Raw genomic sequence first — 13,548 nt, 5'->3', positions numbered from 1 at the left:
AACGTCCACAGCTTTCCCCTCGTCCACCAAGCAGGTCACCTCGTCATAAAAGGAGATAAGATTAGTCAAGCAGGACCTGAACCCATGCTGACTGGGCCTGATCGCTTGGTTGTCCTGCATGTGACACGTGATGGCACTCAGGATGATTTGTTCCATCAAATGGATGGTAGTTAATGCCACCGCTAACTCTGCAAGTCCACCCTGGGATCTCACAGCCAAGCAGGTTCTTCCTGCCCCTGCTTAAGAAACAGCTGCAGGTCAGAGTACCCTCTCAATTATTCAAACCAACCAGGCTCTACAGAGATCCCCAAGGACAGCAGAGCTATTGCTGCCTGCTATTTTGCTGGCAATGCACAAACCAGAATAAAACCCAGTTACTTGTTCCAAGTCCTAGAAGGCTCAGAGAGGTTAACTGTGCGAAGCTAAGTCAAAACAGAGCACCACCATGGCCAACAGCTCATCTTGATATGCAGTACGGGATATCTGCTCATAAAAGTGGAGCAAGAAATGAAGGTGGAGGGGAACACTAACAAACATTTTAACTGCTGCATGTTAGGGCATCAACTGTACAGTTAAAACCACTGCAAAGTTGCTTTGATTCGAGTGGGTCGTTTTGCTCAAATGCAGTCTGCAAGATCAGATTGTTTCACTTTCACAAAAAGTTTCCAGATAACCATTAAAAAGAAGCCTTCAAAATTAATCATTTTGATTGTTCCCAATGGAAGAGAAGCCTATTCAGTCAAGATGCCTGTCAGTAACCCTTCTTTTCCTTCCTTTCCCCAGCAAGTTGTGTATATGTTTTACAATTTGTCTGAGGTTATCCACAGGGGCAGAGGTCTCCCCAGATATTACTTCCCCATAATATTCCATGGGAAAAGCAATTAGGTTAACAGAGATTCAAATTAGCATGTTAAAACACAGGAGTCAGGCCTGAGCTACAACACTGCATAAATAGAAGAGATAGAGCAAGGCTGGTCTTTTAAAATCAACTGCTCACAGAACTACTAATTTTCCTTTAAATTAAACATTCAGTGCAGACAGCTAGTCTTCAGTACAAATTTTCCTGCTCTCTGGAGTAAACCTGCACTTCACCAAGGCAACATTTGCAATGAGAGGTCATGTACTGCAGTAGATCAATGACAGATGGACAAGAAAAGATCATCTTTTTGGCTTACGCACTCAAAACACATCTCTGTTGCAACAGGGCGCATTACCATTGCCTGACGTTGCCCCACATTGCACCAATGATTTCCTAGCTCTCTGTAGCTGCACATTGAAAGCCATTTTTGCACCTCCATCATCTTTCCTTGGTTGAAAATCCGACATACTTCAAATACAACACGGAAAGACCAGCTCTCATGATAAATATTTTAAAATTTAAATAGCAAATGCCAGTGGCCAGATCCAGCACGAGAAGCCAGCTTAGATTTGAATACCTTTTTATATCCAACACCAAAGAATTTCCAAATCCAAGATTAATAATGAATTTAACATCAAGATCTACTTTTTTCTTTCCTCTCCAGTTTACAAGTTTCTCTATCATTAGAAGGAAAAGATTGCAACTACTTGTCCCCTAAATAAAGGAACATTTCAGTAGTACAACGTATATCATAAGCCTTATGTTTCTGCAGTCATAAATGCCAGGCAATTGGACCTCGTTTTCTCCATAAACCTATCCGTCAAATTAAACAGTGTACAGTGGTCACTTCTCTTCCCTGGCTACTGCCACCTCAGGGAATCACAAAGCATGTAGGTGTGACTATTCCACTAGAAACTCCTAGGTTTGCCTCACTTCGCACATTTGAATTGGTCCACTGCACTCAGGCTTCTCCTGGTCCCTGACCACACATAAGTCACTGCAGTAAGCACCAGTAAATGAAAGTTTAACATCTGCATGACGCAGAGTTCAAAAGGCAAATGAACTCGGCGGGAAGGGGATTACAAGCAGCCAGGAAACATGGTTTAGGCTACACAGCCTCTCTGCAAGTATGGCATTTTACTTATCCATGGAGAAGGACAGCTTTGGAGACCAATTAAAACAGTTGCTGGAGCAGGCTGAGGCACCCCATTTTAAAGGTACTATCAGGCTCTTCTCTAGTCCCTGATGGGGCAGGCAATGTGGACCTGATGTCCCAAGCACACCAACCAGTACAGCTATGCAAAAGACCTGCTGAAAAACCAGAAGGCACTGTTAGGGATCCCCAAAGCAATGAAGCTCCAATGACATACATGGATGTGAAGGCACTTCCATGGCTGAAAAGGTTATACAAAGGACTAAGCGCAGTTCTCCTCCACACAGGAAGAAGAGAAGATCCAGTACTCTTGGCACGCTTTTACCTTACCTAGTTTCCTTTACAGGCACCATTCTGTTTGCAGACTCTCTGAGCATCCAACCCAGCATCACTACATAAAGAGCATGGAAGCTGCCTCCCTAGCTCAGCACATCTGCAGGAGGACCCCTGCAGTGCCACAGGGAAACTGCAGACAAATCAAAAGCAGGGTACCTAAAAGAGATACCTGAAGCCAGAGGAGTCTCATTTTAAGAGCACAAGTCTCTGAAATTTAGTTTGGATGTACAGGTACTGCTCATTAGAGCAGCAGTCCTGCAGAGCAGGACTACAGCAGACATGGCAGAAAACCCAGCTGTGGGTCAGGAGCGCATGGGATACTTTCCAAGGGAGCTTCACACAGAAGGAGATATCACTGAAAAGCAACAAGAAAAGTGAAGTCCTGCCCATTAACAGTTGAGGTTCAGGAAGACTACAACACTGACTACTCTAGAGAGTCTTAGCCCTGGCAAACCTCCAGGTCAGGAAACTGCAGCCTGTCCAAAGCACTTTCAAATGGCTAAATGTAGTGCAGCCCTCTCTGCTTCCATCCCACCACGTACAACTGCTTTGAGCTATTCCTGAGCTCTGTATCCACAGTAAAGAGACATGGTGGGTTCTCAGCAGCAATGGGCCAAAATACTTGGGTGGTCAGAGCCTGATTCTACGGCAGTCCTACATCAGCAGAACTATCCGTTCTTATGGAGAGGCTATTGGCTTACGCCAGCACAAGTGAGAAGGGAGAATCAGGAGGGCATGTTAAATGTTTAGGAGGAAGTGGAGGTTATAGGCCACATTCAGCTTCACTGAGGAACAAACGCATCTGAGCTCCAGTGAGAGGGATGGGGACTGCAAGGGATGAAAAGCTTCACATACAAGCACATAGGGAATGCATACAGGTGAAATATGGGCTCCTGCAAATAAACCAGAAATGACAGAGGTCCCCAAAGCAGACCTTGCTAGAAACCAGATATTATCTTTTTGATACTCACCCCCATTAGACAGCAAGCAATAAAACCTATTAGTGAAAAAATTCATCTCCCCTGCCCCTTGCCCTGGCCCTCCCCCACCACATGCCCTCCTGCTCTGATCCTCTCTCTCTTCTAGGATGGCTGCGATTTGTTCTGAGAAGCGACAGGTTTATAGGTTAGCCGACACCTTCTCTCTGTGGAATTTTAATTAACTTCTCCCATCGTCAATATGTTAAGGAGCAGGGTTCCCATTATACAAGGTCAGCAGCGTGTTTCAGGCCCTGCTATATCAGCCGTCAAATTGAAGAATTAATGACGTGGCTAATTGGCTCTAATTCTGCACCCCCCATCCCCAAAATATGGAGGGGTAAAGCGGGGTGGTAGGGTGGGCTAGTGGGAGAGGCTGTTACAGCCCACAGTTTCATAAAAAAAAAGTGCACAATTTAAGTCCACTTCTTCATGGGGTAGCTGTTCCACCACCTCCCATTTATCACCCTGCAGGGAGGAAAGGGGGGATGGGGAGACAGTGGGTAAATATTGTGACAGAGAGTGTGCACAAGCGTGCACGCCAGGGAGAGGAACACTGTCCTGACAACAGGCCACCTCAGTAGGTCATCACTTAGAAGTAGGAAGCAGCATACCACTGGGTTCTAACCAGCTATGGTGCTGCAGCCAGAGCCTGTCTGCTAGAAAAGAGGCCCTGGCAGCACAGAAGACAGCAAAAGGCTTCTATCTAACAGCTTGCAGCAGCACTAATGCACACAGCACTTCTTCAAAAACATTATCAGCTTCAAACACTTGAAGCAATGGGACAAGAGAACACCAAAAACAGAGCAGGCCTCGAGGGTCACTTCCCTGATAATGCCATTAGCTCTGTACCACTAAGTTTCTGCTGCCTGCAAAACAAGCTTGGAACTCTGATGAGGACGGCAGTTGTGGGAATTATTTTCATTTTGCAGAAGACTAAAATTCACTAGTTGCAGACATCACATGGGCAGCAACAACAGCTCTTCTTCCCCACTTCCTTGAGGAAGGCTGAGGAAGAATCTCCCTTGCATGCAGAACACCAGCTTAACAGTGAACTAGAGAAACAGAACATTGCTGATCAATGTAAGATTTTAACAGCAAGAGTTTAAGTTTCTCAGATTTTCACTTCCTCAAGAACAGCAGCACTTGGAAAAACACCCTGGAAGACACTTGTGTAGGTACTGCCCTTGCCTCCCAAGCTGTAGCTGTAGCATTATGCTGCACTAGAAGCACAGAGCTACAGGCAATAGAGGCTGGAAAAATCTCATCCCTGAGCCTCACTTCCACCTTTCCCAGTTCAGTGTGCTCAAGGAAAACTGAGGACTAACTACTGCACACAGCTCCCAAGCAGTGACCTTTTTGCTTGGCATCTACTCTGCCAGAGAATGAGAATACAAGTTGGCATCTTTTCAGTACAGAAATCTTCAAGAGGACTTGGCTCACTGTGTCTCATTAGCAAGTCAGAGAGCTTGCTCTGCAAGTAAGAATGAACAGGTCCCATCTGAGACAGTAACAGGGCCATTTTCACAGCCTTTTAAGAGCAGATCACCCCACTGTTATGGAGAACAAAGACCACAGGCTCTTCCCTGAGCTCCTGCTGCAGGTGCAAGCACCTGATCAGAATCCTCTCAGATCAAGTCCCTGAAGTGTCAATGCTGGTGCCTTGTAGAGATTTGACACACAGCCTATCCAACTCCTTTATTTCTCTGTTGGAAATTGGGAATAAAGAGATCTCAGTTACCTTAATAACGGGCTGATAGCAATGGACCACACTCGATCCTCTGTCTGCACTGTATGTAGACACTGCCCAACTCTGCCCACAGGCAGGGACCAAACCTAAAGAGAGAGATGCACGTTATGCCACATCACCCAGAAGGTGCAGAAGGTAGGATGCATGCTGCTAATGTTGTGTTGGAAGAGCTGCCAAAACTGCCATGCTCACCTTCCCTGAGATACTCTCCCTGAATTCCCATTTCTCAAAAATAAGTATTTTGAGGAGCAGAGCCTTCAACTACAAGCACTTAAAGTTACACAAAGAGTCACCTTATGAGTATGACCTTCCATCCCACTGGTAACAGAGAGAACACCCCCATCACAACATGCTCTCTAGGGCAGCAGCCAACACAGAGAATTCTTATCTTCTGTAGTTAAATAAACAAGAAGTGGTATTTGTTCAAATCTCTGCTGTTCTCTTAAACAGTATGGGAAGACTTTGTACCATCTATGAAAAATTTACATTCATATTTTCTATAAATTTAAACATTTCCTACCCTATAAAATAGGTTTTTTTATAAACCCACCCCCTTTCGATCAAGTTTCCTAAGCATAACCCAGGCTGTTTTCAAATAGGTCCCCTTTGCTCACTGACAATGTGAGAGAATCTCTTCCCTCTCCCATCAGTGCATACATGCACATCCTCTTCCACCAGTTCACCACTCACAGCCCTTTGTTTCTGGGCCCTAATAAAGCCTCCCCAGATTCTTGCTGGGGCCTCTGCTTGTGGCCCTCATTTTCTCCACCTTGCCTTCATTCTGGCCCACAGGACTCAAGCCCCCAAGTTCTCTGTAACCAACCCCCAATGTTTCACTTCAAGACTTCAAAGCTGGGAGTGCCCTATTTGTTTGTTTGTTGATAATGCTCAGGATTGCAGGCTATTCTTGTCAGCAGGGGAATTTAGCACCTACTGTCAGCAAGAGCAGCAGAAAAGCTTAACTCTTTTAAGGCATCCCTATCTCCTACAGGTTAAAAATATTGCTCAGAGCACACTATCTGGTGCCTATCACACAGGAATGTACATTAGCAGCTCTTCAGGGCTTAGTCCTAATCAACACTCAGCAGAGCCCTCAATAGCTTAGACACTTAGAGCCCCTTTAAAAGGCTGGCAGGGATTCCCTTCCACTCTCCAAGAGTCTCATTCACACAAACAAGGCAGTCTACAAAAGAGATGATAAAAAAATAAGAGGTGAACATCCCTAAAGTCTATGCTGTGGGGAGCACTGGGTGGGCAAGATCTCACACTAGCTCCATGAAAAACAGCCTTAAATTCCCGTCTGGCCTTCAGGAATTTATTCTCAAGGTCGGGGAGGTCTGTCCTCCAGCTGTCAGAGAAGCAGCAAAAAGGCACTCTCCCAGCAAAGAGGCTCCACAGAACAGAGAGGAGCAGCCTTGCTTAAGTGAGACAAAGCAGCATCAAGGCCTTGCTCCCAGGAGTCAAGCAGCATCCCCAACAGTGCCCTCTGCTTCTGAACACTGCTCTATGTGGGAGTGATTTTACCCAGGAGTACACCCATACAGAGGGACACACAAGAATAGATAGGGTCATGCTGCTCAGCTGCCTGTCAGATAGTTACTCATTACCACACACTTCCTATAAAACCTTGAAAGAGACATTTAAGTCTTTCTTTGCCCCAACTTCCCCTCTTGTAAAACAGGAATAGCAGTTTTTCCTCTTACCTCTGTTAATGCTCTGTGGTATGTACCAGGGACTAAGAGTACTCGTCAGCCTACCCTGAGCAACAGCCGAAGTTGACAATATACTTCAACCACTTCCAACAATGAAACAAGTGGTTGTGAAGATGCTACAGGCACTGCATCATGCTAGCAGGACAAGAGCAAAACACTTATGTGGAGTTTCCTAAACTACTATAACAAAGCTGGCTGGAAAAACAACTCTCCAGAACCACATAGGAACAGAGCACTGCCAACCAGATCCACAAGGACAAATATCAACAAGGGTCCTGCCTCAAGAAGTAATAGTCAAAAATTATGTGACAGGACTCAGTGATGCCAATTGGAAGAGAAAAATGGGAGCTAACAGTATTCATATTCTACTTTCACTCCTGGTTTGCGAACCAAGAATCAAAAAAACCAAACCACCAAAAAACCCCAACAAAACCCACAAACCACAAATAAACCACAACCCTGCAATTTGGAAAAGACATCATGCTATCCCTTAAAGAGATCAAATATATAACAGAGAGCACGTGAAGCAGCAATGCATCACAAAACAAGGATGTGCTTGATACATTTACAGCAGATTTCAGACTGACTGGCATGGATGTCCACTACAGACAGATTTACAATGAAAGAAGCAAAACATCAGCTGCCACCTTCTGCACTTCCTAGTTTAAACCAGCAGCTGACGTTGCAAAGTACTGCCAAATCTCTCTTAAAATCTTGGCACAGCAAGCACCTTTTCAGAGACATGACAACTCAAGACACTCAGTGCTCCTCCTGCAGACACAACACAAGGCTCACAACAGCTCCGCTGACACTTAAACATTCATGGCATAAGACCTCTGGGGTCACCTCTGCAGCAGCACCTGCAGCTGCTGGAACATCACTGCTCACCTTCGCTGTTCTGTCCCGAGAGCCACTGACAATGAGGCCACCTTGAAAGTCTACACAGTTCACCTCCTGTTCATGCGCAGAGAACTTGACGCTGTAGGAGCCATGGATCTTGTGAAGGACAATACTTCCATCTCTGAAAAAACAAATTCCCAGGCAGGCAGTGTGTATCAGCTGAAATTCCCTTGGACATGCACCTTTAGTGCTTAGGAGTGCCACAAAAAGACCAGGATTGATCTCTCATAGGAGAAGAAATTCATGCAGCATTGTTAACCCTCCACTCCCCCCTCATCACCTGTTCTCTTCCAATCCCACATCTGGCCAGTCAAAGTCTGTTCTGCTCCACATGAAACTTTTCCTGGCTATCTTTCCACCCTCCACTTTGCGTTAAGCTGCAGAAACTAGCAGAGCAGCCATTCTTCCTCCTACTGCTTTGAGCTTGCCAGAATCGTGGCTGGATGCTGAATGGCTGGAGTAAGGGAACAAGTGAGAGGTTATTCTCACCCATGTCCAAGCCTCAGCTTTTCATTCATTTCAGAGCAGCTGTGCAGGCTACTGTGCTTTGAATTAACTACAAAGACATTTAGACTTTTTTCAACCAATACAGTTACTAGAATTTTAAACGTATGCCTTCATTTTCACCTGAATTTTGGGCTACAGTTCACAGGCGAGAGCCTCAAGGCGTCCAGGGCAGACAGCCACGCTTGCATCTCCCAATTCTGTGCTTAAGTACTATGCATATTAATAGCTAAAACTTTATAAATAATAGTTCTGTCATTTGCTGTAATTGAAAAAGGCCAGTCAAATGCAAAATTAATTGGAGAAGTGTGTGTGTGCTGGAATACTTGGCAGTTTTCCCCTCTCCACAATTATATCAGTAGGTCTAATAAACATCTACTTGTGTCTAGGAAGCTTTATGCACCACTGCAGTCCCAGTTGACCAGCAGTTCTGAATATTAGAACACAAGTCTAGCTACTCTGACTCTTAACAGGGAAAGAAGTAAAAGCTGCACATCAGTCAGGATTGTCTGATCAGTCAATCCTGATTAAACAGTCCTGTGGGCAGCTACACAAGTTCAAAAGAGAAAAGGATACTTTATAAGGTCAACAGCACACAACTCAGCTCCTCTACTGTTGTAGTAGAAGTTTTTTCAGGACAGTACCAAATCATGAGAGGAAGCAGCAGCAGTAGTTGAACACAGCTAAGCTTGAGGACACTGTGATGCAAGTTTGACCCTCCTGCTCCGGGCTGGAGTTACACAAAGCCTTTCCAGCTTCACTGCCACACTCCCTGGGCTCCTTCATTCACCTGACTTACCCCCCTCCACTGACGATGTGGGAGTTGACAAGAACAAAGCGACATACGTCCTCCTGGTGGCCAGAGAAGATAGCTTGAGGGTGACGCTGCAAGCCTGTACCCTCTGGACAGAGTTGGTAGGCATGGATGTTCTCTGCTTGAGACAGGTAGAGATATTCGCCATCCAGCTCCATCCAGGGCATCAAACTGCAAACAGACAGCAGGTTGGGGGGTGCAGGGGTAGGGAAAAGAAAACAAAACCAACCAAAAAACCCTCACACACAAAAAGGAAAAGATTGCATATGCAAACACATCAACAACAGCAAATGCCCACTCAAGAAGACTGTGAAGTTAGAGCTGCTGGCCACATGAAAAAGCAGGGCTTAATATAGTAGCACAGCTAAGAAGTGAAGCTTCTCCAGCAACATACAAAGCAGATCACATTGCTGGCATTTTTCTAACCAAGAGCTGAGGAAAAGGAAGCATGGAATCTCTGAAGGAGAAGATGGCCATGAGTCTAGTGAGTTTAGATAGGAAATACTTAAGGCTCCCTGACCCTTCTTCATTATCCCTGTACTTTTTAAGAAAGCAGACTATCAGGCATTTGTGAGCTATGCCAAGAATTTCTAACAGCCTTCAACATGAGGCTCTTGATGCACACGGTCTTGCTTGGTGCACATAGTCTTGATCCTTCACATTACTTGCTAATGCCCAGCAGAGTCCACAAATTCACCACCGTTTCACACACGTCTGAGCAAGGGAGAAGGTCACACCAAATAACACAGGTCTTCCTACAGACAAAGTCCTCCACCTCCTGCATTCTCTGTACACTAATACATAAAGCGGCAGGGTAAGCCTGAGGCTACCCAAGAACTTTGTGCTCACCAGGTAGAGGAGGTATTTTTCTACATTCACACCTCTTCCACTGCTAAGCCAAAAGCAACTGCAAAGCAAGCTCTCCTGATTTCTTTTGCCCACCTTTTGGAAGAGCCCATACAGCCTATCTGCCACTTACTATCTATGGGACAGTGGCAGCTTCCTACAGACAGGTTCCAGGCCAAAAGCAGTGGACTGCTAAGGGAGCTGTCCCAAAGTATTTTGAAGATTGAAGTGGAAAATATGCTGCAGTTCTTGGGAGGCCAAGAAGAGAAGGAGACATTCAAGCAATGTCTGAATCAAGTCTGTCATCACAAGAAGTTTATTTATTCTTGAAACAAAACCAAAATACAGAAAATGGCTACACTGTGCACTTAGGCAGTGAGCTTGTTGCTCAAGATCTCATTTTTGAGTAGTGACCAGAGAATCAGCCAATAGGCCTTCTGGATATGGCAAGGCCAGATACAAAGAGACATCGGGCTCGTGTCCTACGGTGCATGGACGCATGAAATTGTCTCCATTCTGCAGTTGTTGCAGAGTGCACCAATACCCATGCAAACACTGAGCAAAACCAGAGCCTTTCCATAGAGCATCCTTTCAGTTTTCAAACTGTTCAGGAACAAACTTGTGAAAGCAGCGGGGTTTCTCATCAAAACCAATATCCCTTTTTTTGGCAGATCATTCACCCTCAGAGGTCATGATTTGCTGCGTCAGCAGAGTCATTACGCACAGCCATACCTCATAACATCACAATGAGGGTCTAGAAACAAGCAAAAGGACAAGATTGCTTATTAGATAGAAGGTTCCTGCTTGTTTGCATTCATCTCCAATAACAGGCTTATAGTCACACAGACAAAGCAGTTGAGCACAGGTTATAATGTTCATTTGGGACTTGATCATATGCATGGGAAAAAAAAAAAAAGAGAGGCATCTTTGGAGCAGCAGCTTTGCTCTTAGGCGGACTTTGATTTCCCCTTCCTTCCTCCACTCCTACGCAGTCCTCTAAAAGCAAGTGAATATCCAGCTTACCTAGACTACAGCCAGTTTCTTTGCCTCTCCTCCTGCTGCAGTTTAGCTTTTTACCTTTTCCTATTGCTTTTTCATAAGGAGAAGTAACAAATTTGAAGCAGGATAAATGAAAACTAGAGGATGCAGTTAGAATGGTGGCCTCATTAAATCAATTCTTGCCTTTTCACTCGGGAAGCTGGTTTAGTAATGATCTCTAACATCCACAGGGCCTGTCTTCACAAATGGTTGCAAGCACTTCAAAGGCAGGTATACAACCTGCACCAAACCCCACTCTGCTCATTACAGCTGTTCCCAGAACTTTAGACAAGCAATGGCACATTATTCATCGCTTCAATCTACACAGCACAAAAAGGCATGAAAGCTCAGTAGCAGGTCTCTGTTCCTCAGCATCTAACTAATCATAGTCTTTCTCATTTCTCCTTCTGTCTGATAATGTGAAGGCTGAAAATTTAGATGTGCTGTTCAGACAAGAGATCTATCTTATGCTTTGCTTTGAAAGGTGAGAATACCTTTGCAAGTAAGAATTTTTAAAAAAATTTCCTCAATAATGTAAAAAACGCATTTTTTTGTGAAGGAGAGAAGCATAACATAGGAGAAAAAAGAGGCATAAAGTGGAGGAACACCAATTAGCATTTTAGATTCGTATATTCAAATGAGGGACCAGTATAAAGCACAGGAGATAAACCAAGCATTTTGAGGGGACACAGAAGTCCATGTCTAGGATCAAGGTATGCTCATTATGAAAACATGACAGAAAATTTCTCCTGGTACACAGTAATAGAAACGAACATAATAGTTCAAAGTCTGTAGTAAAGATTGCTAAATCTGACTAGAACTGAGCAGATCAGAACAATGCCAAATTCAAGCTCTTACTAAAAGAGGAGTTCTCAACTCTTAGAGTGAATCTCTAGGGCAAGACAGCAACTGCAGTTACCCCACATCCAGCTAGCCAATAACATCTAAAACAGGCCAGTGACATCACTTGGAAGACCTCATGGATCACAGGGAGCAGGAAACATCTTATTTCAGGGCAGCGACGCAAACCCAAGGCCCCGCAGCAGCTGACACAGAACAAAGTAGGAGAGAAAGGAGCCACTTGCTTGCATTTCCATTTCAGGACCGTCTCTCTCCGGCAGCGTCCATGCCTCCAGTTCTGAGATACTTTCACCCTCTCCTTCACTGGAATGCCAGCCGCTCTGCAGACAAAGGAAGAGAGATGAGATTAGCAACCAGGACTGATGCTATATGGACAACAAACACACTCAAGCTGGTCACAGGTATGTTCTCACTCTGATTCTGCAAGTGATGAACTGGCAAACATCGATGGTGCCCAAGCCACACCAGAGCAAGCGCACTCCTAAGAGTAGACAAGAAAGAAACACTGGGCAGAGTGGCTGCTTATCAGCAAAGAAAGCCATCCTTGATGAGCACTAGCTTACAAGCCTTAAATCTGATCAAGACCTCATCTAGTATACTGAATGCAACACAGGTTCAGACAAAATGTAATCAGAAGAAGATGACACAAGAAGAAACTACCAGAACAACCAGAGAAACAAGCTATCACTCTTCTAATAGAGACTAAAGAAAGCCAGTTAAGATAAGGACAACACCACACGAGAGCAGATGGAAGAAACACTAGTCAGGAAAACACCAGAACTAGAAACCAGAAGAGCGTGTCTAGCCAGAAGACAAGTAAAGAAACTGCTAGAGACCCTCACCTGCCTGACAATCACATAACCAGATACAATAATGAGAAATCAAGATATGTTCAAACTAAACATAAAATTCATTCATCTCTGTAGCCACCCAATGCACACATGACCCAAGCTGGACTATCTCGCAGCAGCTCACCAAAGGATAGAGAATTCCAACGCATCACTGAAAAATTCACTGCTTAAGTCAGACCAAGTTACTAAAAGAGAGACTGTAGTTCATAAGCAGTTGCTGGGATACAAATCAAAGTTATTCGGTCGAGGTGAGATCAGCCAAGATCAACACACCTCAAGAGGTGACAAAAGGTAGGTACCACAGAGGCCTGGGACCAAGATCTCTTTAGAGCCTACATGAACATGCCCAGTTCATGCAGCTGTTCAACATCTGTTTTACTTTCATGATCCAGGGTTGATTAAAGGAGGGGGGGGAGAAGGCAGCTTTAGCTCCCATTTTCCTCATATCATAAACTTAATTATTCAATATCCCTGGTGAAGCTCCTTAGGTAGAAAAGATCTGAAAAGTACAAATAAGGAGAAACTCTTGAAGTTATTATTTGAGACTAGGGGTACTGAACCACTTACTACATGACAAGAGTTTATCCCCCTTTCATGCATTTCTCAACAGTCAGTGCTTCCAGATGCAGAGGATGAAGGGAAGATCCTTGAGAGTTGGTGACAGGTGTGCGATCAGAACCAGTCCTCTCCTTCCATCCCTACCATGCCCCCAACCCAAAAGTGGAATTTTTGGGTACTCTGTCATTTTTAAAACAAAGATTAGCTCCCTGTAAACAAACATCTCCTGTGGTTGTTAATGGGTGTAGGAATCTCTAACCTGGCCCTGGGGCCTGGCCAAATTCTCATTTTCCCAGCCTTCCTTCCATAGCCTCAGGCTCCTTTTTTTCTGCTCACCCTTCCCACCCCTTTTCTATGCTTTCCGGCACTTAGTCACCATTATAATTTGA

At 44.7% G+C, this 13,548-nt stretch overlaps 1 protein-coding gene across 1 annotated transcript; it reads right to left on the bottom strand.

Annotated features, from left to right (window-relative positions):
* Nucleotides 1-5,066: 5,066 nt before the first annotated feature.
* LOC104537052 (F-box/WD repeat-containing protein 4-like) lies at nucleotides 5,067-12,070 on the bottom strand (the record flags this gene model as incomplete). The annotated part of the gene is made up of 4 exons (XM_010179828.1): nucleotides 5,067-5,161; nucleotides 7,676-7,808; nucleotides 8,991-9,176; nucleotides 11,975-12,070. Coding segments are annotated over 4 exons (510 nt in total), but the record flags the coding sequence as incomplete, so codon positions are not given.
* Nucleotides 12,071-13,548: the final 1,478 nt, after the last annotated feature.

The sequence above is a fragment of the Mesitornis unicolor genome, unplaced genomic scaffold, assembly GCF_000695765.1.
Source record: "Mesitornis unicolor isolate BGI_N332 unplaced genomic scaffold, ASM69576v1 scaffold50922, whole genome shotgun sequence".
In the NCBI taxonomy this organism is placed as follows: domain Eukaryota; kingdom Metazoa; phylum Chordata; class Aves; order Mesitornithiformes; family Mesitornithidae; genus Mesitornis; species Mesitornis unicolor.
This window is presented reverse-complemented; position numbering and strand designations above follow the sequence as displayed.